Source organism: Scyliorhinus canicula, chromosome 4, assembly GCF_902713615.1.
Source record: "Scyliorhinus canicula chromosome 4, sScyCan1.1, whole genome shotgun sequence".
NCBI lineage: Eukaryota > Metazoa > Chordata > Chondrichthyes > Carcharhiniformes > Scyliorhinidae > Scyliorhinus > Scyliorhinus canicula.
The window spans coordinates 131381708-131404013 of NC_052149.1; the positions used below are offsets into that span (position 1 = coordinate 131381708).

At 60.9% G+C, this 22306-nt stretch overlaps 1 protein-coding gene and 1 long non-coding RNA gene across 5 annotated transcripts in view; both read right to left on the minus strand.

The window, feature by feature from the left end:
- Nucleotides 1-2141: 2141 nt before the first annotated feature.
- Nucleotides 2142-3500, minus strand: LOC119965002. The gene is made up of 2 exons (XR_005460415.1): nucleotides 2944-3500; nucleotides 2142-2841 (listed from the first exon to the last, which is right to left on the minus strand). It is a non-coding gene; the product is annotated as an uncharacterized LOC119965002 (long non-coding RNA).
- A 15029-nt stretch (nucleotides 3501-18529) lies between these two features.
- Nucleotides 18530-22306, minus strand: part of cop1 (COP1 E3 ubiquitin ligase) — a 171441-nt gene continuing 167664 nt past the window's right edge. For all 4 annotated transcript variants that reach the window (XM_038795194.1, XM_038795193.1, XM_038795192.1 and 1 more), the window contains one exon: nucleotides 18530-19190. In XM_038795194.1, coding sequence (XP_038651122.1) covers nucleotides 19173-19190 — 18 coding nt within the window. In that variant the 3' untranslated portion in view covers nucleotides 18530-19172. The remainder of the gene's footprint in view (nucleotides 19191-22306) is intronic.

The following is a 22306-nucleotide window of genomic DNA, read 5'->3' on the forward strand; positions in this document are numbered from 1 at the left end:
TCCAGAAACCACTAAGTTGGGACAGGTAGAAAGATAATTAAAGAGGCTAGTGGTTACTGAGGAATGGAAGTTTTGCTATAGAGCTCTGTGGCCATCTAAAATGGCCTCCCGCAAAGAGTGATGGGAAATTTGGCCAAACTGCAGCCCAGACTTTATGCAGAAACTCACACCTGCAAAAGGCCATTAAAAGGCAATTAAAGAAACAATAGAACTATCTTGTCCAACACATCGTCTGTCAGACGCAGCGGCACCAACACCTCAGCACACTCCCAGGATTGGCCACTGAGGGCCCACCCCAAAATCGATTTGGCAGCCCCTGATTGGACGTGACCGATCGGGGGATAGAGCCTTGATCAATCGATTGACAGCGGCCCAGAGACCGCCCACAAAAGGGGCAGGGAATCCCAAGCTGGTTAAAAGGCAGCGATGGTCTTCACTCGCTCGCTCTCGACTGCCGCAGCAACAACGGTGAATCCACCAGCAAAGCAGAGCCCACGCCATCCACAGAGGACAACAGAACACAGACCACCTACAGAACTTCAGTGTTGCCAGACTACTGAATCCAGATAAGACCATATCTACTCTGTATCTGCCGGTCACCTGGAAGTTGTTAAGGTCGTTTAAGTGTGTTAGTTGTAGTCCAATGTGCAGAACGTGTGATTAATTAAGTAAATAACCTGTGTATGTCAAATAAACTATAAGTGTACTAACCTACTTGTGTGATCATTTGTCCACCGTATATGGGTTAAACACATTGTGTTATAAAAGAGCAACAGCTCGAGTTAGACTTCATCTGGATAATGGGTTCAGCACTGGACCTCAGGAAGGAGGGCAGCCTTGGTTCACCAGAATGTACCAGCGTTAAAAGAATCAAATGATGAGCAGAGGGGAGATGAAATTGAGGTGCTCAAGATGAATGAAAGATTTGATGCATGAGCCAACAAGCAAATATTCTGTGTGGAGTCTAGCAAAATAGTCAGAATCCCCAAATTAGAGGCAGCCCATTTAGCAGTAAAGGTAGGAAGCAGCGCTGCCGAGTAGGGGAAAGTTGGAACATCCCTCATCCAGAGTATTGAAAATTCAAAGCAGATTTTTGCTGAGAACATTCAGGGATGAAGAAGCAAGGCAGATACAGATCAGCCATCAGCTAACTGTAGTGAGTGGTGCATAGATTGACCCATGCTGTGCTGTTAGTTAATTGGATGATACCGAATGTCAAGGCCATTGGATGGGGAGGGAATACCAAGGCTTCCAGTTTCTGATGAGAACGTTTTCCATCAACGATGTTCCAATTAACACAGCTGCCAATGGCGCCGAGGACACGGGTTCGATCCGGCCCCGCTCACTGTCTGTGTGGAGTTTGCACATTCCTCCGTGTCTGTGTGGGTTTCACGGCAGCACGGTAGCATGGTGGTTAGCATAAATGCTTCACAGCTCCAGGGTCCCAGGTTCGGTTCCCGGCTGGGTCACTGTCTGTGCGGAGTCTGCACGTCCTCCCAGTGTGTGCGTGGGTTTCCTCCGGGTGCTCCGGTTTCCTCCCACAGTCCAAAGATGTGCGGGTTAGGTGGATTGGCCATGCTAAATTGCCCGTAGTGTCCTTAAAAGTAAGGTTGGGGGGGGGGGGGGGGGGGGGGGGGGGGGGGGGGGGGGGGTTGTTGGGTTACGGGTATAGGGTGGATACGTGGGTTTGAGTAGGGTGATCATTGCTCGGCACAACATCGAGGGCCGAAGGGCCTGTTCTATGCTGTACTGTTCTATCTTCTATGTTCTAACCCAAAGGGTAGGTGGATTGGCTGTGGCTAAATTGCCCCTTAATTGGAAAAAAATTTGATACTCTAAATTTAAAAAAAAACCCAGATGTTCTAACGACTTTGACTGTTGAATACCTGTCATTTTCGCTGCCAAGGTCATTTGGGGAAGGGGAGTGGAGATGGTGGAATGAGTCAAGTTATCGTACAAGTGGAAGAGGGGTTTTGTGCAGATGAAGCAGACATTGAAGAGACAGCTCAAGTCTGTCAGCAGCAGCTTCACAAATGTACAACATGGTCCAAGGTTGCAAGTGAGCACTTGCTTAACTATGGTGTGAGTTTAAAAGCAGGAGATTATTATACGGATATTAGGAAAACCAATCACTAAACAGATAACTTGAAAAAACTTTTAATGGTAGTCAGATGATTAGAAACAAAGTACGAGAGTGGAAAATGTACAAAAATGTGATTGAAATGTAGTGTTTGAATCGATAAATTAAGCTTCATCTTCAACACCACTAAACTAGAGAACTAAATTGAAATATTGGACTGTGTAAAGAATTAACCACAGGAAACAGGTCCAACAAAGCTTGGTGACTGTGTTAAAAGGTCAGTATTTTACCCTGAACATCAGGATGCCTCAGCCACACTCCATCTTACCAGGCAGCCTCGCCAGGCCCTGCACCTAACCTCGCAGCCAGGGCGGTGTCCCGAACCTCGCTGCCAGGCCCTGCCCCTAACCTCGCAGCCAGGCCCTGCCCCTAACCTCGCAGCCAGGCCCTGCCCCTAATCTCGCAGCCAGGCCCTGCCCCTAACCTCGCAGCCAGGCCCTGCCCCTAACCTCGCAGCCAGGCCCTGTCCCTAACCTCGCAGCCAGGGCGGTGCCCCTAACCTCGCAGCCAGGCCCTGCCCCTAACCTCGCAGCCAGGCCCTGCCCCTAACCTCGCAGCCAGGCCCTGCCCCTAACCTCGCAGCCAGGCCCTGCCCCTAACCTCGCAGCCAGGGCGGTGTCCCTAACCTCGCAGCCAGGCCCTGCCCCTAACCTCGCAGCCAGGCCCTGCCCCTAACCTCGCAGCCAGGCCCTGCCCCTAACCTCGCAGCCAGGGCGGTATCCCTAACCTCGCAGCCAGGCCCTGCCCCTAACCTCGCAGCCAGGCCCTGCCCCTAACCTCGCAGCCAGGGCGGTGTCCCTAACCTCGCAGCCAGGCCCTGCCCCTAACCTCGCAGCCAAGCCGGTGCCCTGCTCCCACCACCACCACCACCACGAAACTCTTGCCCCCACTGCCCTGCAGCCAGGCTGGTGCCCCACCCTCCACAACCAGATAGTCACCACCACTGCTATATCCAGGCTGGAGCCCGGCCCCATAGCCGGGCTGGAGCCCGGCCCCATAGCCGGGCTGGAGCCCGGCCCCATAGCCGGGCTGGAGCCCGGCCCCATAGCCGGGCTGGAGCCCGGCCCCATAGCCGGGCTGGAGCCCGGCCCCATAGCCGGGCTGGAGCCCGGCCCCATAGCCGGGCTGGAGCCCGGCCCCATAGCCGGGCTGGAGCCCGGCCCCATAGCCGGGCTGGAGCCCGGCCCCATAGCCGGGCTGGAGCCCGGCATTATAGCCAGGCTGGAGCCCGGCCCCATAGCCCATAGGGCAGCACGGTAGCATGGTGGTTAGCATAAATGCTTCACAGCTCCAGGGTCCCAGGTTCGGTTCCCGGCTGGGTCACTGTCTGTGCGGAGTCTGCACGTCCTCCCAGTGTGTGCATGGGTTTCCTCCGGGTGCTCCGGTTTCCTCCCACAGTCCAAAGATGTGCGGGTTAGGTGGTTTGGCCATGCTAAATTGCCCGTAGTGTCCTAAAAAGTAAGGTTAAGGGGGGGTTGTTTGGGTTACGGGTACAGGGTGGATACGTGGGTTTGAGTAGGGTGGTCATTGCTCGGCACAACATCGAGGGCTGAAGGGCCTGTTCTGTGCTGTACTGTTCTACAAATAGCCAGGCTGGAGCCCGGCATCATAGCCAGGCTTGAGCCCCTCCCTCACCACCATAGCCAGGCTTGAGCCCCTCCCTCACCACCATAGCCAGGCTGGAGCCCCTCCCTCACCACCATAGCCAGGGCAGTGCCCCACCCCCACCCAGCCAAACTCTTGCCAGACTGGTGACCCCACCCCATGCTGCCACACTCTCGCCCTATCCCCGCAGCCAGTATCACGTCACACGACCCCGCTCCAGTCAGGCCCATGGTCCACCTCTCGCGCGCCCCCACCCCGCACCGACAGATTGATGCCCCGCCCCCGTCCTCACAGTCAAACCCTGGCCCCCATCCTCACAGTCAGACCCTAGCCCCCGTCCTCAGTCAGACCCTGGCCCCCGTCCTCACGGTCAGACCCTGGCCCCCGTCCTCACAGTCAAACCCTGGCCCCCATCCTCACAGTCAGACCCTGGCCCCCGTCCTCAGTCAGACCCTGGCCCCCGTCCTCACGCTCAGACCCTGGCCCCCGTCCTCACGGTCAGACCCTGGCCCCCGTCCTCACGGTCAGACCCTGGCCCCCGTCCTCACGGTCAGACCCTGGCCCCCGTCCTCACGGTCAGACCTGGCCCCCGTCCTCACGGTCAGACCCTGGCCCCCGTCCTCACGGTCAGACCCTGGCCCCCGTCCTCACGGTCAGACCCTGGCCCCCGTCCTCACGGTCAGACCCTGGCCCCCGTCCTCACGGTCAGACCCTGGCCCCCGTCCTCACGGTCAGACCCTGGCCCCCGTCCTCACGGTCAGACCCTGGCCCCCGTCCTCACGGTCAGACCCTGGCCCCCGTCCTCACGGTCAGACCCTGGCCCCCGTCCTCACGGTCAGACCCTGGCCCCCGTCCTCACGGTCAGACCCTGGCCCCCGTCCTCACGGTCAGACCCTGGCCCCCGTCCTCACGGTCAGACCCTGGCCCCCGTCCTCACGGTCAGACCCTGGCCCCCGTCCTCACGGTCAGACCCTGGCCCAACACCCCATCCTCACAGTCAGAACCTGGCCCCGTCCTCACGGTCAGACCCTGGCCCCCGTCCTCACGGTCAGACCCTGGCCCCCGTCCTCACGGTCAGACCCTGGCCCCCGTCCTCACGGTCAGACCCTGGCCCAACACCCCCATCCTCACAGTCAGAACCTGGCCCCGTCCTCACGGTCAGACCCTGTCCCCCGTCCTCAGGGTCAGACCCTGGCCCCTCAGCCCCATCCTCACAGTCAGACCCTGGCCCCCGTCCTCACAGTCAGACCCTGGCCCCCGTCCTCACAGTCAGACCCTGGCCCACGTCCTCACAGTCTGACCCTGGCTCCCGTCCTCACAGTCAGACCATGGCCCCCGTCCTCACAGTCGGACCCTGGCTCCCGTCCTCACAGTCAGACCCTGGCCCCTGTCCTCAGTCAGACCCTGGCCCCCGTCCTCACAGTCAGACCCTGGCCCCCGTCCTCAGTCAGACCCTGGCCCCTGTCCTCAGTCAGACCCTGGCCCCCGTCCTCACGGTCAGAACCTGGCCCCTCACCCCCATCCTCACAGTCAGAAACTGGCCCCCGTCCTCACAGTCAGACCCTGGCCCCTCAACCCCGTCCTCACAGTCAGACCCTGGCCCCCGTCCTCACAGTCAGACCCTGGTCCCCGTCCTCACAGTCAGAGCCTGGCCCCCGTCCTCACAGTCAGAGCCTGGCCCCCGTCCTCACAGTCAGAGCCTGGCCCCCGTCCTCACAGTCAGAGCCTGGCCCCCGTCCTCACAGTCAGACCCTGGCCCGCATCCTCAGTCAGACCCTGGCCCCCATCCTCACAGTCAGACCCTGGCCCCCGTCCTCAGTCGGACCCTGGCTCCCGTCCCCTCAGTCAGACCATGGCCCCCGTCCTCACAGTCAGACCCTGGCCCCCATCCTCAGTCAGACCCTGCCCCCCCATCCTCACAGTAAGACCCTGGCCCCCGTCCTCACAGACAGACCCTGGCCCCTGACCCCCATCCTCACAGTCAGACCCTGGCTCCCGTCCTCACAGTCAGTCCCTGGCCCCCGTCCTCACAGTCAGACCCTGGCCCCCGTCCTCACAGTCAGACCCTGGCCCCTGGCCCCCGTCCTCACAGTCAGACCCTGGCCCCTCACCCCCGTCCTCACAGTCAGAGCCTGGCCCCCGTCCTCACAGTCAGAGCCTGGCCCCCGTCCTCACAGTCAGAGCCTGGCCCCCGTCCTCACAGTCAGACCCTGGCCCGCATCCTCACAGTCAGACCCTGCCCCCCCATCCTCACAGTAAGACCCTGGCCCCCGTCCTCACAGACAGACCCTGGCCCCTGACCCCCATCCTCACAGTCAGACCCTGGCTCCCGTCCTCACAGTCAGTCCCTGGCCCCCGTCCTCACAGTCAGACCCTGGCCCCTGTCCTCACAGTCAGACCCTGGCCCCCGTCCTCACAGTCAGACCCTGGCCCCCGTCCTCACAGTCAGACCCTGGCCCCTGGCCCCCGTCCTCACAGTCAGACCCTGGCCCCTGGCCCCCGTCCTCACAGTCAGACCCTGGCCCCTCACCCCCGTCCTCACAGTCAGACCCTGGCCCACGTCCTCACAGTCAGACCCTGGCCCACGTCCTCACAGTCTGACCCTGGCTCCCGTCCTCACAGTCGGACCCTGGCCCCCGTCCTCACAGTCGGACCCTGGCCCTGGCCCCGTCCTCACAGTCAAGACCCTGGCCCTGGCCCCCGTCCTCACAGTCAGACCCTGGCCCCTCACCCCCGTCCTCACAGTCAGACCCTGGCCCCCGTCCTCACAGGTCAGACCCTGGCCCACTGTCCTCACAGTCTGACCCTGGCTCCCCGTCCTCACAGTCGGACCCTGGCCCCCGTCCTCACAGTCGGACCCTGGCTCCCGTCCTCACAGTCAAGACCCTGGCCCCCGTCCTCACGGTCAGACCCTGGCCCAACACCCCCGTCCTCACGGTCAGACCCTGGCCCCGTCCTCACGGTCAGACCCTGGCCCCCGTCCTCACGGTCAGACCCTGGCCCCCGTCCTCACGGTCAGACCCTGGCCCCCGTCCTCACGGTCAGACCCTGGCCCAACACCCCCATCCTCACAGTCAGAACCTGGCCCCGTCCTCACGGTCAGACCCTGGCCCCCGTCCTCACGGTCAGACCCTGGCCCCCGTCCTCACGGTCAGACCCTGGCCCCCGTCCTCACGGTCAGACCCTGGCCCAACACCCCCATCCTCACAGTCAGAACCTGGCCCCGTCCTCACGGTCAGACCCTGTCCCCCGTCCTCAGGGTCAGACCCTGGCCCCTCAGCCCCATCCTCACAGTCAGACCCTGGCCCCCGTCCTCACAGTCAGACCCTGGCCCCCGTCCTCACAGTCAGACCCTGGCTCCCGTCCTCACAGTCAGACCATGGCCCCCGTCCTCACAGTCGGACCCTGGCTCCCGTCCTCACAGTCAAGACCCTGGCCCCCGTCCTCAGTCAGACCCTGGCCCCTGTCCTCAGTCAGAACCTGGCCCCGTCCTCACGGTCAGACCCTGGCCCCCGTCCTCACGGTCAGAACCTGGCCCCTCACCCCCATCCTCACAGTCAGAACCTGGCCCCCGTCCTCACAGTCAGACCCTGGCCCCTCACCCCCGTCCTCACAGTCAGACCCTGGCCCCTCACCCTGGCCCCCGTCCTCACAGTCAGACCCTGGTCCCCGTCCTCACAGTCAGAGCCTGGCCCCCGTCCTCACAGTCAGAGCCTGGCCCCCGTCCTCACAGTCAGAGACTGGCCCCCGTCCTCACAGTCAGAGACTGGCCCCCGTCCTCACAGTCAGAGCCTGGCCCCCGTCCTCACAGTCAGACCCTGGCCCGCATCCTCAGTCAGACCCTGGCCCCCATCCTCACAGTCAGACCCTGGCCCCCGTCCTCAGTCGGACCCTGGCTCCCGTCCCCTCAGTCAGACCATGGCCCCCGTCCTCACAGTCAGACTCTGGCCCCCATCCTCAGTCAGACCCTGCCCCCCCATCCTCACAGTAAGACCCTGGCCCCCGTCCTCACAGACAGACCCTGGCCTCTGACCCCCATCCTCACAGTCAGTCCCTGGCCCCCGTCCTCACAGTCAGACCCTGGCCCCCGTCCTCACAGTCAGACCCTGGCCCCCGTCCTCACAGTCAGACCCTGGCCCCTGGCCCCCGTCCTCACAGTCAGATCCTGGCCCCCGTCCTCACAGTCAGACCCTGGCCCCTCACCCCCGTCCTCACAGTCAGAGCCTGGCCCCCGTCCTCACAGTCAGAGCCTGGCCCCCGTCCTCACAGTCAGAGCCTGGCCCCCGTCCTCACAGTCAGAGCCTGGCCCCCGTCCTCACAGTCAGACCCTGGCCCGCATCCTCACAGTCAGACCCTGGCCCCCGTCCTCAGTCGGACCCTGGCTCCCGTCCCCTCAGTCAGACCCTGGCCCCCGTCCTCACAGTCAGACCCTGGCCCCCATCCTCACAGTCAGACCCTGGCCCCTCACCCCCGTCCTCACAGTCAGACCCTGGCCCCCATCCTCAGTCAGACCCTGCCCCCCCCATCCTCACAGTAAGACCCTGGCCCCCGTCCTCACAGACAGACCCTGGCCCCTGACCCCCATCCTCACAGTCAGACCCTGGCTCCCGTCCTCACAGTCAGTCCCTGGCCCCCGTCCTCACAGTCAGACCCTGGCCCCTGTCCTCACAGTCAGACCCTGGCCCCCGTCCTCACAGTCAGACCCTGGCCCCCGTCCTCACAGTCAGACCCTGGCCCCTGGCCCCCGTCCTCACAGTCAGACCCTGGCCCCTCACCCCCGTCCTCACAGTCAGACCCTGGCCCACGTCCTCACAGTCAGACCCTGGCCCACGTCCTCACAGTCTGACCCTGGCTCCCGTCCTCACAGTCGGACCCTGGCCCCCGTCCTCACAGTCGGACCCTGGCTCCCGTCCTCACAGTCGGACCCTGGCCCCCGTCCTCAGTCAGACCCTGGCCCCTGTCCTCAGTCAGACCCTGGCCCCCGTCCTTGCTCGGCACAACATCGAGGGCTGAAGGGCCTGTTCTGTGCTGTACTGTTCTACAAATAGCCTGCCCCCCATCCTCACAGTAAGACCCTGACCCCCATCCCCACAGTCAGACCCTGGCTCACGTCCTCACAGTCAGTCCCTGGCCCCCGTCCTCACAGTCAGACCCTGGCCCCCGTCCTCAGTCAGACCCTGGCCCCCGTCCTCACAGTCAGACCCTGGCCCCCGTCCTCACAGTCAGACCCTGGCCCCTCACCCCCGTCCGCACAGTCAGACCCTGGCCCCCGTCCTCACAGTCAGACCCTGGTCCCTCACCCTGGCCCCCGTCCTCACAGTCAGACCCTGGCCCCCGTCCTCACAGTCAGACCCTGGCCCCCGTCCTCACAGTCAGACCCTGGCCCCCGTCCTCACAGTCAGACCCTGGCCCCCGTCCTCTCAGTCAGACCCTGGCCCCTGTCCTCACAGTCAGACCCTGGCCCCTGTCCTCACAGTCAGACCCTGGCCCCCGTCCTCACAGTCAGACCCTGGCCCACGTCCTCACAGTCAGACCCTGGCCCACGTCCTCACAGTCAGACCCTGGCCCCTGGCCCCCGTCCTCACAGTCAGACCCTGGCCCCTGTCCTCACGGTCAGACCCTGGCTCCCGTCCTCACAGTCAGACCCTGGCCCCCGTCCTCACGGTCAGACCCTGGCTCCCGTCCTCACAGTCAGACCCTGGCCCCCGTCCTCACAGTCAAGACCCTGGCCCCCGTCCTCACAGTCAAGACCCTGGCCCCCGTCCTCAGTCAGACCCTGGCCCCCGTCCTCACAGTCAGACCCTGGCCCCCGTCCTCTCAGTCAGACCCTGGCCCCTGTCCTCACAGTCAGACCCTGGCCCCTGTCCTCAGTCAGACCCTGGCCCCCGTCCTCACGGTCAGAACCTGGCCCCTCACCCCCATCCTCACAGTCAGAACCTGGCCCCCGTCCTCACAGTCAGACCCTGGCCCCTCACCCCCGTCCTCACAGTCAGACCCTGGCCCCTCACCCTGGTCCCCGTCCTCACAGTCAGACCCTGGTCCCCGTCCTCACAGTCAGACCCTGGTCCCCGTCCTCACAGTCAGAGCCTGGCCCCCGTCCTCACAGTCAGAGCCTGGCCCCCGTCCTCACAGTCAGAGCCTGGCCCCCGTCCTCACAGTCAGACCCTGGCCCGCATCCTCAGTCAGACCCTGGCCCCCATCCTCACAGTCAGACCCTGGCCCCCGTCCTCAGTCGGACCCTGGCTCCCGTCCCCTCAGTCAGACCATGGCCCCCGTCCTCACAGTCAGACCCTGGCCCCCATCCTCAGTCAGACCCTGCCCCCCCATCCTCACAGTAAGACCCTGGCCCCCGTCCTCACAGACAGACCCTGGCCCCTGACCCCCATCCTCACAGTCAGACCCTGGCTCCCATCCTCACAGTCAGTCCCTGGCCCCCGTCCTCACAGTCAGACCCTGGCCCCCGTCCTCACAGTCAGACCCTGGCCCCCGTCCTCACAGTCAGACCCTGGCCCCTGGCCCCCGTCCTCACAGTCAGACCCTGGCCCCCGTCCTCACAGTCAGAGCCTGGCCCCCGTCCTCACAGTCAGACCCTGGCCCACATCCTCAGTCAGACCCTGCCCCCCCATCCTCACAGTAAGACCCTGGCCCCCGTCCTCACAGACAGACCCTGGCCCCTGACCCCCATCCTCACAGTCAGACCCTGGCTCCCGTCCTCACAGTCAGTCCCTGGCCCCCGTCCTCACAGTCAGACCCTGGCCCCCGTCCTCACAGTCAGACCCTGGCCCCGTCCTCACAGTCAGACCCTGGCCCCTGGCCCCCGTCCTCACAGTCAGACCCTGGCCCCTCACCCCCGTCCTCACAGTCAGACCCTGGCCCACGTCCTCACAGTCAGACCCTGGCCCACGTCCTCACAGTCTGACCCTGGCTCCCGTCCTCACAGTCGGACCCTGGCCCCCGTCCTCACAGTCGGACCCTGGCTCCCGTCCTCACAGTCGGACCCTGGCCCCCGTCCTCAGTCAGACCCTGGCCCCTGTCCTCAGTCAGACCCTGGCCCTTGTCCTTGCTCGGCACAACATCGAGGGCTGAAGGGCCTGTTCTGTGCTGTACTGTTCTACAAATAGCCTGCCCCCCCATCCTCACAGTAAGACCCTGACCCCCATCCCCACAGTCAGACCCTGGCTCACGTCCTCACAGTCAGTCCCTGGCCCCCGTCCTCACAGTCAGACCCTGGCCCCCGTCCTCAGTCAGACCCTGGCCCCCGTCCTCACAGTCAGACCCTGGCCCCCGTACTCACAGTCAGACCCTGGCCCCTCACCCCCGTCCGCACAGTCAGACCCTGGCCCCCGTCCTCACAGTCAGACCCTGGTCCCTCACCCTGGCCCCCGTCCTCACAGTCAGACCCTGGCCCCCGTCCTCACAGTCAGACCCTGGCCCCCGTCCTCTCAGTCAGACCCTGGCCCCTGTCCTCACAGTCAGACCCTGGCCCCTGTCCTCACAGTCAGACCCTGGCCCCCGTCCTCACAGTCAGACCCTGGCCCACGTCCTCACAGTCAGACCCTGGCCCACGTCCTCACAGTCAGACCCTGGCCCCTGGCCCCCGTCCTCACAGTCAGACCCTGGCCCCCGTCCTCACGGTCAGACCCTGGCTCCCGTCCTCACAGTCAGACCCTGGCCCCCGTCCTCACGGTCAGACCCTGGCTCCCGTCCTCACAGTCAAGACCCTGGCCCCCGTCCTCACAGTCAAGACCCTGGCCCCCGTCCTCACAGTCAGACCCTGGCCCCCGTCCTCTCAGTCAGACCCTGGCCCCTGTCCTCACAGTCAGACCCTGGCCCCTGTCCTCACAGTCAGACCCTGGCTCCCGTCCCCTCAGTCGGACCCTGGCCCCCGTCCTCACAGTCAGACCCTGGCCCCCGTCCTCACAGTCAGACCCTGGACCCCGTCTTCACAGTCAGACCCTGGCCTCTCACCCCCGTCCTCACAGTCAGACCCTGGCCCCCGTCCTCACAGTCAGGCCCTGGCCCCTCTCCCCCGTCCTCAGTCAGACCCTGGCCCCCGTCCTCACAGTCAGACCCTGGCCCCCGTCCTCACAGTCAGACCCTGGCCCCTCACCCTGGCCCCCGTCCTCACAGTCAGACCCTGGCCCGCATCCTCAGTCAGACCCTGCTCCCATCCTCACAGTCAGACCCTGGCCCCCGTCCTCAGTCGGACCCTGGCCCCCATCCTCAGTCAGACCCTGGCCCCCGTCCTCACAGTCAGACCCTGGCCCCTCACCCTGGCCCCCGTCCTCACAGTCAGACCCTGGCCCGCATCCTCAGTCAGACCCTGCTCCCATCCTCACAGTCAGACCCTGGCCCCCGTCCTCAGTCGGACCCTGGCCCCCATCCTCAGTCAGACCCTGCTCCCATCCTCAGTCAGACCCTGCTCCCATCCTCACAGTCAGACCCTGGCCCCCGTCCTCACAGTCAGACCCTGGCCCCCGTCCTCACAGTCAGACCCTGGCCACTCACCCTGGCCCCCCGTCCTCACAGTCAGACCCTGGCCCGCATCCTCAGTCAGACCCTGCTCCCATCCTCACAGTCAGACCCTGGCCCCCGTCCTCAGTCAGACCCTGGCTCCCGTCCCCTCAGTCAGACCCTGGCCCCCGTCCTCACAGTCAGACCCTGGCCCCCGTCCTCACAGTCAGACCCTGCCCCCCCATCCTCACAGTAAGACCCTGGCCCCCGTCCTCACAGTCAGAGCCTGGCCCCTGACCCCCATCCTCACAGTCAGACCCTGGCTCCCGTCCTCACAGTCAGACCCTGGCCCCCGTCCTCACAGTCAGACCCTGGCCCTTCACCCCCGTCCTCACAGTCAGACCCTGGCCCCCGTCCTCAGTCAGACCCTGGCCCCCGTCCTCACAGTCAGACCCTGGCCCCCGTACTCACAGTCAGACCCTGGCCCCTCACCCCCGTCCACACAGTCAGACCCTGGCCCCCGTCCTCACAGTCAGACCCTGGTCCCTCACCCTGGCCCCCGTCCTCACAGTCAGACCCTGGCCCCCGTCCTCACAGTCAGACCCTGGCCCCCGTCCTCTCAGTCAGACCCTGGCCCCTGTCCTCACAGTCAGACCCTGGCCCCTGTCCTCACAGTCAGACCCTGGCCCCCGTCCTCACAGTCAGACCCTGGCCCACGTCCTCACAGTCAGACCCTGGCCCACGTCCTCACAGTCAGACCCTGGCCCCTGGCCCCCGTCCTCACAGTCAGACCCTGGCCCCCGTCCTCACGGTCAGACCCTGGCTCCCGTCCTCACAGTCAGACCCTGGCCCCCGTCCTCACGGTCAGACCCTGGCTCCCGTCCTCACAGTCAAGACCCTGGCCCCCGTCCTCACAGTCAAGACCCTGGCCCCCGTCCTCACAGTCAGACCCTGGCCCCCGTCCTCACAGTCAGACCCTGGCCCCTGTCCTCACAGTCAGACCCTGGCCCCTGTCCTCACAGTCAGACCCTGGCTCCCGTCCCCTCAGTCGGACCCTGGCCCCCGTCCTCACAGTCAGACCCTGGCCCCCGTCCTCACAGTCAGACCCTGGACCCCGTCTTCACAGTCAGACCCTGGCCTCTCACCCCCATCCTCACAGTCAGACCCTGGCCTCTCACCCCCGTCCTCACAGTCAGACCCTGGCCCCCGTCCTCACAGTCAGGCCCTGGCCCCTCTCCCCCGTCCTCAGTCAGACCCTGGCCCCCGTCCTCACAGTCAGACCCTGGCCCGCATCCTCAGTCAGACCCTGGCCCGCATCCTCAGTCAGACCCTGGCCCCCATCCTCAGTCAGACCCTGGCCCCCATCCTCACAGTCAGACCCTGGCCCCCGTCCTCAGTCGGACCCTGGCCCCCATCCTCAGTCAGACCCTGCTCCCCATCCTCAGTCAGACCCTGCTCCCATCCTCACAGTCAGACCCTGGCCCCCGTCCTCACAGTCAGACCCTGGCCCCCGTCCTCACAGTCAGACCCTGGCCCCTCACCCTGGCCCCCCGTCCTCACAGTCAGACCCTGGCCCGCATCCTCAGTCAGACCCTGCTCCCATCCTCACAGTCAGACCCTGGCCCCCGTCCTCAGTCAGACCCTGGCTCCCGTCCCCTCAGTCAGACCCTGGCCCCCGTCCTCACAGTCAGACCCTGGCCCCCGTCCTCACAGTCAGACCCTGCCCCCCCCATCCTCACAGTAAGACCCTGGCCCCCGTCCTCACAGTCAGAGCCTGGCCCCTGACCCCCATCCTCACAGTCAGACCCTGGCTCCCGTCCTCACAGTCAGACCCTGGCCCCCGTCCTCACAGTCAGACCTGGCTCCCGTCCTCACAGTCAGACCCTGGCCCCCGTCCTCACAGTCAGACCCTGGCCCCCGTCCTCACAGTCAGGCCCTGGCCCCTCACCCCCGTCCTCAGTCAGACCCTGGCCCCCGTCCTCACAGTCAGACCCTGGCCCTTCACCCCCGTCCTCACAGTCAGACCCTGGCCCCCGTCCTCAGTCAGACCCTGGCCCCCGTCCTCACAGTCAGACCCTGGCCCCCGTACTCACAGTCAGACCCTGGCCCCTCACCCCCGTCCACACAGTCAGACCCTGGCCCCCGTCCTCACAGTCAGACCCCTGGTCCCTCACCCTGGCCCCCGTCCTCACAGTCAGACCCTGGCCCCCGTCCTCACAGTCAGACCCTGGCCCCCGTCCTCTCAGTCAGACCCTGGCCCCTGTCCTCACAGTCAGACCCTGGCCCCTGTCCTCACAGTCAGACCCTGGCCCCCGTCCTCACAGTCAGACCCTGGCCCACGTCCTCACAGTCAGACCCTGGCCCACGTCCTCCGTCCTCACAGTCAGACCCTGGCCCCCGTCCTCACGGTCAGATCCTGGCTCCCGTCCTCACAGTCAGACCCTGGCCCCCGTCCTCACGGTCAGACCCTGGCTCCCGTCCTCACAGTCAGACCCTGGCCCCCGTCCTCACAGTCAAGACCCTGGCCCCCGTCCTCAGTCAGACCCTGGCCCCCGTCCTCACAGTCAGACCCTGGCCCCCGTCCTCTCAGTCAGACCCTGGCCCCTGTCCTCACAGTCAGACCCTGGCCCCTGTCCTCACAGTCAGACCCTGGCTCCCGTCCCCTCAGTCGGACCCTGGCCCCCGTCCTCACAGTCAGACCCTGGCCCCCGTCCTCACAGTCAGACCCTGGACCCCGTCTTCACAGTCAGACCCTGGCCTCTCACCCCCATCCTCACAGTCAACCCTGGCCTCTCACCCCCGTCCTCACAGTCAGACCCTGGCCCCCCGTCCTCACAGTCAGGCCCTGGCCCCTCTCCCCCGTCCTCAGTCAGACCCTGGCCCCCGTCCTCACAGTCAGACCCTGGCCCGCATCCTCAGTCAGACCCTGGCCCGCATCCTCAGTCAGACCCTGGCCCCCATCCTCAGTCAGACCCTGGCCCCCATCCTCACAGTCAGACCCTGGCCCCCGTCCTCAGTCGGACCCTGGCCCCCATCCTCAGTCAGACCCTGCTCCCATCCTCAGTCAGACCCTGCTCCCATCCTCACAGTCAGACCCTGGCCCCCGTCCTCACAGTCAGACCCTGGCCCCCGTCCTCACAGTCAGACCCTGGCCCCTCACCCTGGCCCCCCGTCCTCACAGTCAGACCCTGGCCCGCATCCTCAGTCAGACCCTGCTCCCATCCTCACAGTCAGACCCTGGCCCCCGTCCTCAGTCAGACCCTGGCTCCCGTCCCCTCAGTCAGACCCTGGCCCCCGTCCTCACAGTCAGACCCTGGCCCCCGTCCTCACAGTCAGACCCTGCCCCCCCCATCCTCACAGTAAGACCCTGGCCCCCGTCCTCACAGTCAGAGCCTGGCCCCTGACCCCCATCCTCACAGTCAGACCCTGGCTCCCGTCCTCACAGTCAGACCCTGGCCCCCGTCCTCACAGTCAGACCCTGGCTCCCGTCCTCACAGTCAGTCCCTGGCCCCCGTCCTCACAGTCAGACCCTGGCCCCCGTCCTCACAGTCAGGCCCTGGCCCCTCACCCCCGTCCTCAGTCAGACCCTGGCCCCCGTCCTCACAGTCAGACCCGGGCCCCCGTCCTCACAGTCAGACCCTGGCCTCCCCCGTCCTCACAGTCAGACCCTGGCCCCCGTCCTCACAGTCAGACCCTGGCTCCCGTCCTCACAGTCAGTCCCTGGCCCCCGTCCTCACAGTCAGACCCTGGCCCCCATCCTCACGGTCAGACCCTGGCTCCCGTCCTCACAGTCAGACCCTGGCACACGTCCTCACGGTCAGACCCTGGCTCCCGTCCTCACAGTCAGACCCTGGCCCCCGTCCTCACAGTCAAGACCCTGGCCCCCGTCCTCACAGTCAGACCCTGGCCCCCGTCCTCAGTCAGACCCTGGCCCCCGTCCTCACAGTCAGACCCTGGCCCCCTGTCCTCTCAGTCAGACCCTGGCCCCTGTCCTCACAGTCAGACCCTGGCCCCTGTCCTCACAGTCAGACCCTGGCCCCTGTCCTCACAGTCAGACCCTGGCTCCCGTCCCCTCAGTCGGACCCTGGCCCCCGTCCTCACAGTCAGACCCTGGCCCCCGTCCTCACAGTCAGACCCTGGACCCCGTCTTCACAGTCAGACCCTGGCCTCTCACCCCCATCCTCACAGTCAGACCCTGGCCTCTCACCCCCGTCCCCTCAGTCAGACCCTGGCCCCCGTCTTCACAGTCAGGCCCTGGCCCCTCTCCCCCGTCCTCAGTCAGACCCTGGCCCCCGTCCTCACAGTCAGACCCTGGCCCCCGTCCTCACAGTCAGACCCTGGCCCCTCACCCTGGCCCCCGTCCTCACAGTCAGACCCTGGCCCGCATCCTCAGTCAGACCCTGCTCCCATCCTCACAGTCAGACCCTGGCCCCCGTCCTCAGTCGGACCCTGGCCCCCATCCTCAGTCAGACCCTGCTCCCATCCTCAGTCAGACCCTGCTCCCGTCCTCACAGTCAGACCCTGGCCCCCGTCCTCACAGTCAGACCCTGGCCCCCGTCCTCACAGTCAGACCCTGGCCCCTCACCCTGGCCCCCCGTCCTCACAGTCAGACCCTGGCCCGCATCCTCAGTCAGACCCTGCTCCCATCCTCACAGTCAGACCCTGGCCCCCGTCCTCAGTCAGACTCTGGCTCCCGTCCCCTCAGTCAGACCCTGGCCCCCGTCCTCACAGTCAGACCCTGGCCCCCGTCCTCACAGTCAGACCCTGCCCCCCCATCCTCACAGTAAGACCCTGGCCCCCGTCCTCACAGTCAGAGCCTGGCCCCTGACCCCCATCCTCACAGTCAGACCCTGGCTCCCGTCCTCACAGTCAGACCCTGGCCCCCGTCCTCACAGTCAGTCCCTGGCCCCCGTCCTCACAGTCAGACCCTGGCCCCCGTCCTCACAGTCAGACCCTGGCCCCTCACCCCCGTCCTCACAGTCAGACCCTGGCCCCCGTCCTCACAGTCAGACCCTGGCCCCCGTCCTCACAGTCAGACCCTGGCCCCCGTCCTCACAGTCAGACCCTGGCCCTTCACCCCCGTCCTCACAGTCAGACCCTGGCCCCCGTCCTCACAGTCAGACCCTGGCCCCCCGTCCTCACAGTCAGACCCTGGCCCCCATCCTCACAGTCAGACCCTGGCCCCCGTCCTCACAGTCAGACCCTGGCTCCCGTCCTCACAGTCAGACCCTGGCTCCCGTCCTCACAGTCAGACCCTGGCCCCCGTCCTCACAGTCAGACCCTGCCCCCCCCCCATCCTCACAGTCGGATCCTGGCTCCCGTCCTCACAGTCAGACCCTGGCCCCCATCCTCAGTCAGACCCTGGCCCCCGTCCTCACAGTCAGACCCTGGCCCCCGTCCTCACAGTCAGACCCTGGCCCCTCAATCCCATTCTCACAGTCAGACCCTGGCCCCCGTCCTCACAGTTGGACCCTGGCTCCCGTCCCCTCAGTCTGACCCTGGCCCCCGTCCTCACAGTCAGACCCTGGACCCCATCCTCACAGTCAGACCCTGGCCCCGTCCTCACAGTCAGACCCTGGCCCTCGTTCTCACAGTCAGACCCTGGCCCCCGTCCTCACAGTCAGACCCTGGCCCCCGTCCTCACAGTCAGACCCTGGCCCCCGTCCTCACAGTCAGACCCTGGCCCCCGTCCTCACAGTCAGACCCTGGCCCCCGTCCTCACAGTCAGTCCCTGGCCCCCGTCCTCACAGTCAGACCCTGGCCCCCGTCCTCACAGTCAGACCCTGGCCCCCGTCCTCACAGTCAGACCCTGGCCCCCGTCCTCACAGTCAGACCCTGGCCCCCGTCCTCACAGTCAGACCCTGGCCCCCGTCCTCACAGTCAGACCCTGGCCCCCGTCCTCACAGTCAGACCCTGGCCCCCGTCCTCACAGTCAGACCCTGGACCCCATCCTCACAGTCAGACCCTGGCCCTCGTTCTCACAGTCAGACCCTGGCCCCCGTCCTCACAGTCGGACCCTGGCCCCCGTCCTCACAGTCGGACCCTGGCACCCGTCCTCACAGTCGGACCCTGGCCCCTGTCCTCACAGTCAGACCCTGGACCCCATCCTCAGTCAGACCCTGGCCCCCCGTCCTCACAGTCAGACTGTGTTAATGGCACACCATATCAAGCCTCGTGTCACTGCAGGAATTGAATTTCCCCAGTGACTGTGCAAACTGTCTCCCACCACAGCCTCTAGTGATCTATACAATGTTCTGTCATTTCATATTTACATCCATAGCTGTTAGAGATCGAGATGATTAAAGCTCAGGGATTTCACAGACCCCAGTGTCACCACAGTTTGAAACACCTTTATTCTATCTGATTGCACAGAAGTTAGTGTCAATGAAAGACAATCTCATCCAACACATGGTAGTTGAGGTATCTTGTTAAAAATTTAACCCCTTCATGACAGTTCCCCTCAGTTACAAATCCAAACACAACTCAGGTTAAAAATAATGACTTCAAACCCAGTCACCATAAGACAGAGGCTCCGAAACCAAACTAGAGTCAGGTTACCTTGACCAGACTTTATGACCTGACACTGAAAGGAATGGCCTGCGATCTTCTCTCTAGTCCAGCCCCATGGTAATCCAATTGTAGTTTATTGCAATCATCTCTGTGAAGTACAAGACAGACTTTATATCATTGCAATTACACCTGGCCCATAAGTCTATGGAAAATGCAAGTTTCTTATTCTTCAGAGAATTCAGTTTGTGAAAAGATTGTTCATGATTCAATCAACCGCATCATGTGTTGCTGACTCCACAAGGGGCTTTACCGGTTAGGGCATCCTGGTACACGCCCCTACTGTAGTTGCTGAAGGATCATGATGAACAGGAGGTTGGGAAACCTGCTAAACGTTTTAATCAATTCCAATGAAGCAGTCTCCATAGCAACATGATGTGGGAGATATTAAGAGTGCCTGCTCCCGTCAGACTAGCTCCAGAACCTGAAAACAAAGGCAAAACGTCGATGAGAAACTGCACTCTATCAGCCTAGCAATAAAATCATAGACAGGCCAAACACTCCCCAGACCAAACAAATCAATCATACATCTCAGCAACAAACACTGCACATTCCAACTGTGTATTCACATTGTGAACGCTGTTTAATAACTGTGTATTTACACTGAACATAGAATGCAGAAGGGGTCTGCACCGACCCACTTAAGCCCTCACTTCCACCCTATCCCCGTAACCCAATAACCCCTCCTGACCTTTTTGGTCACCAAGGACAATTTACCATGGACAATCCACATAACCTGCACATATTTGGACTGTGGGAGCAAACTGGAGCACCCGGAGGAAACCCACACAGACACGGGGAGAACGTGCAGACTCCTCACAGTGACCCAGCGGGGAATCGAACCTGGGACCCAGCCGCTGTGAAGCCACAGTGCTATTCACTTGCGCTACCGTGCTGTCCACTGTGCGTATAACTGCATAAGAACATTGTGATCACTGTTTAATACCTGTGTATTCAAACTGTGATCGTGGTGTGTTAATAACTGTGTATTCACACTGTGATCCCGGTGTACAATACCTGTGTATTCATACTGTGATCCCGGTGTGCAATAACTGTGTATTCATACTGTGATCCCAGTGTGTAATAACTGTGTATTCACACTGTGATCCCTGTGTGTAATAACTGTGTATTCATACTGTGATCCCGGTGTGTAATAACTGTGTATTCATACTGTGATCCCGGTGTGTAATAACTGTGTATTCACACTGTGATCCCGGTGTGCAATAACTGTGTATTCACACTGTGATCCCGGTGTGTAATAACTGTGTATTCACACTGTGATCCCGGTGTGTAATAACTGTGTATTCATACTGTGATCCCAGTGTGTAATAACTGTGTATTCACACTGTGATCCCGGTGTGTAATAACTGTGTATTCATACTGTGATCCCGGTGTGTAATAACTGTGTATTCATACTGTGATCCCAGTGTGTAATAACTGTGTATTCATACTGTGATCCCTGTGTGTAATAACTGTGTATTCATACTGTGATCCCAGTGTGTAATAACTGCGTATTCATACTGTGATCCCAGTGTGTAATAACTGTGTATTCATACTGTGATCCCGGTGTGTAATAACTGTGTATTCATACTGTGATCCCGGTGTGTAATAACTGTGTATTCATACTGTGATCCCTGTGTGTAATAACTGCGTATTCACACTGTGATCCCGGTGTGTAATAACTGTGTATTCATACTGTGATCCCAGGTGTGTAATAACTGTGTATTCATACTGTGATCCCGCTGTGTAATAACTGTGTATTCATACTGTGATCCCAGTGTGTAATAACTGTGTATTCACACTGTTATCCCAGTGTGTAATAACTGCGTATTCACACTGATCCCTATGTGTAATAACTGTGTATTCATACTGTGATCCCAGTGTGTAATAACTGTGTATTCACACTGTTATCCCAGTGTGTAATAACTGTGTATTCATACTGTGATCCCAGTGTGTAATAACTGTGTATTCACACTGTGATCCCAGTGTGTAATAACTGTGTATTCATACTGTGATCCCGGTGTGTAATAACTGTGTATTCATACTGTGATCCCGGTGTGTAATAACTGTGTATTCATACTGTGATCCCTGTGTGTAATAACTGCGTATTCACACTGTGATCCCGGTGTGTAATAACTGTGTATTCATACTGTGATCCCGGTGTGTAATAACTGTGTATTCATACTGTGATCCCAGTGTGTAATAACTGTGTATTCACACTGTTATCCCAGTGTGTAATAACTGTGTATTCACACTGATCCCTATGTGTAATAACTGTGTATTCACACTGTGATCCCAGTGTGTAATAACTGTGTATTCACACTGTGATCCCAGTGTGTAATAACTGTGTATTCATACTGTGATCCCGGTGTGTAATAACTGTGTATTCACACTGTGATCCCAGTGTGTAATAACTGTGTATTCACACTGTGATCCCTGTGTGTAATAATGTATATTCATACTGTGATCCCGGTGTGTAATAACTGTGTATTCACACTGATCCCTGTGTGTAATAACTGTGTATTCATACTATGATCCCAGTGTGTAATAACCGTGTAGTCACACTGTGATCCCGGTGTGTAATAACTGTGTATTCGTACTGTGATCCCAGTGTGTAATAACTGTGTATTTGTACTGTGATCCTGGTGTGTAATAACTGTGTATTCATACTGTGATCCCAGTGTGTAATAACTGTGTATTCATACTGTGATCCCAGTGTGTAATAACTGTGTATTCATACTGTGATCCCAGTGTGTAATAACTGTGTATTCACACTGTGATCCCAGTGTGTAATAACTGTGTATTCACACTGTGATCCCTGTGTGTAATAACTGTGTATTCACACTGTGATCCCAGTGTGTAATAATTGTATATTCACACTGTGATCCCGGTGTGTAATAACTGTCTATTCATACTGTGATCCCAGTGTGTAATAACTGTATATTCACACTGTGATCCCAGTGTGTAATAACTGTGTATTCACACTGTGATCCCAGTGTGTAATAACTGCGTATTCATACTGTGATCCCGGTGTGTAATAACTGTGTTTTCATACTGTGATCCCAGTGTGTAATAACTGTGTATTCACACTGTGATCCCGGTGTGTAATAACTGTGTATTCATACTGTGATCCCAGTGTGTAATAACTGCGTATTCATACTGTGATCCCGGTGTGTAATAACTGCGTATTCATACTGTGATCCCAGTGTGTAATAACTGTGTTTTCACACTGTGATCCCGGTGTGCAATAACTGTGTATTCACACTGTGATCCCGGTGTGTAATAACTGTGTATTCACACTGTGATCCCAGTGTGTAATAACTGTGTATTCATACTGTGATCCCAGTGTGTAATAACTGCGTATTCATACTGTGATCCCGGTGTGTAATAACTGCGTATTCATACTGTGATCCCAGTGTGTAATAACTGTGTATTCATACTGTGATCCCAGTGTGTAATAATTGTATATTCACACTGTGATCCCAGTGTGTAATAACTGCGTATTCATACTGTGATCCCAGTGTGTAATAATTGTATATT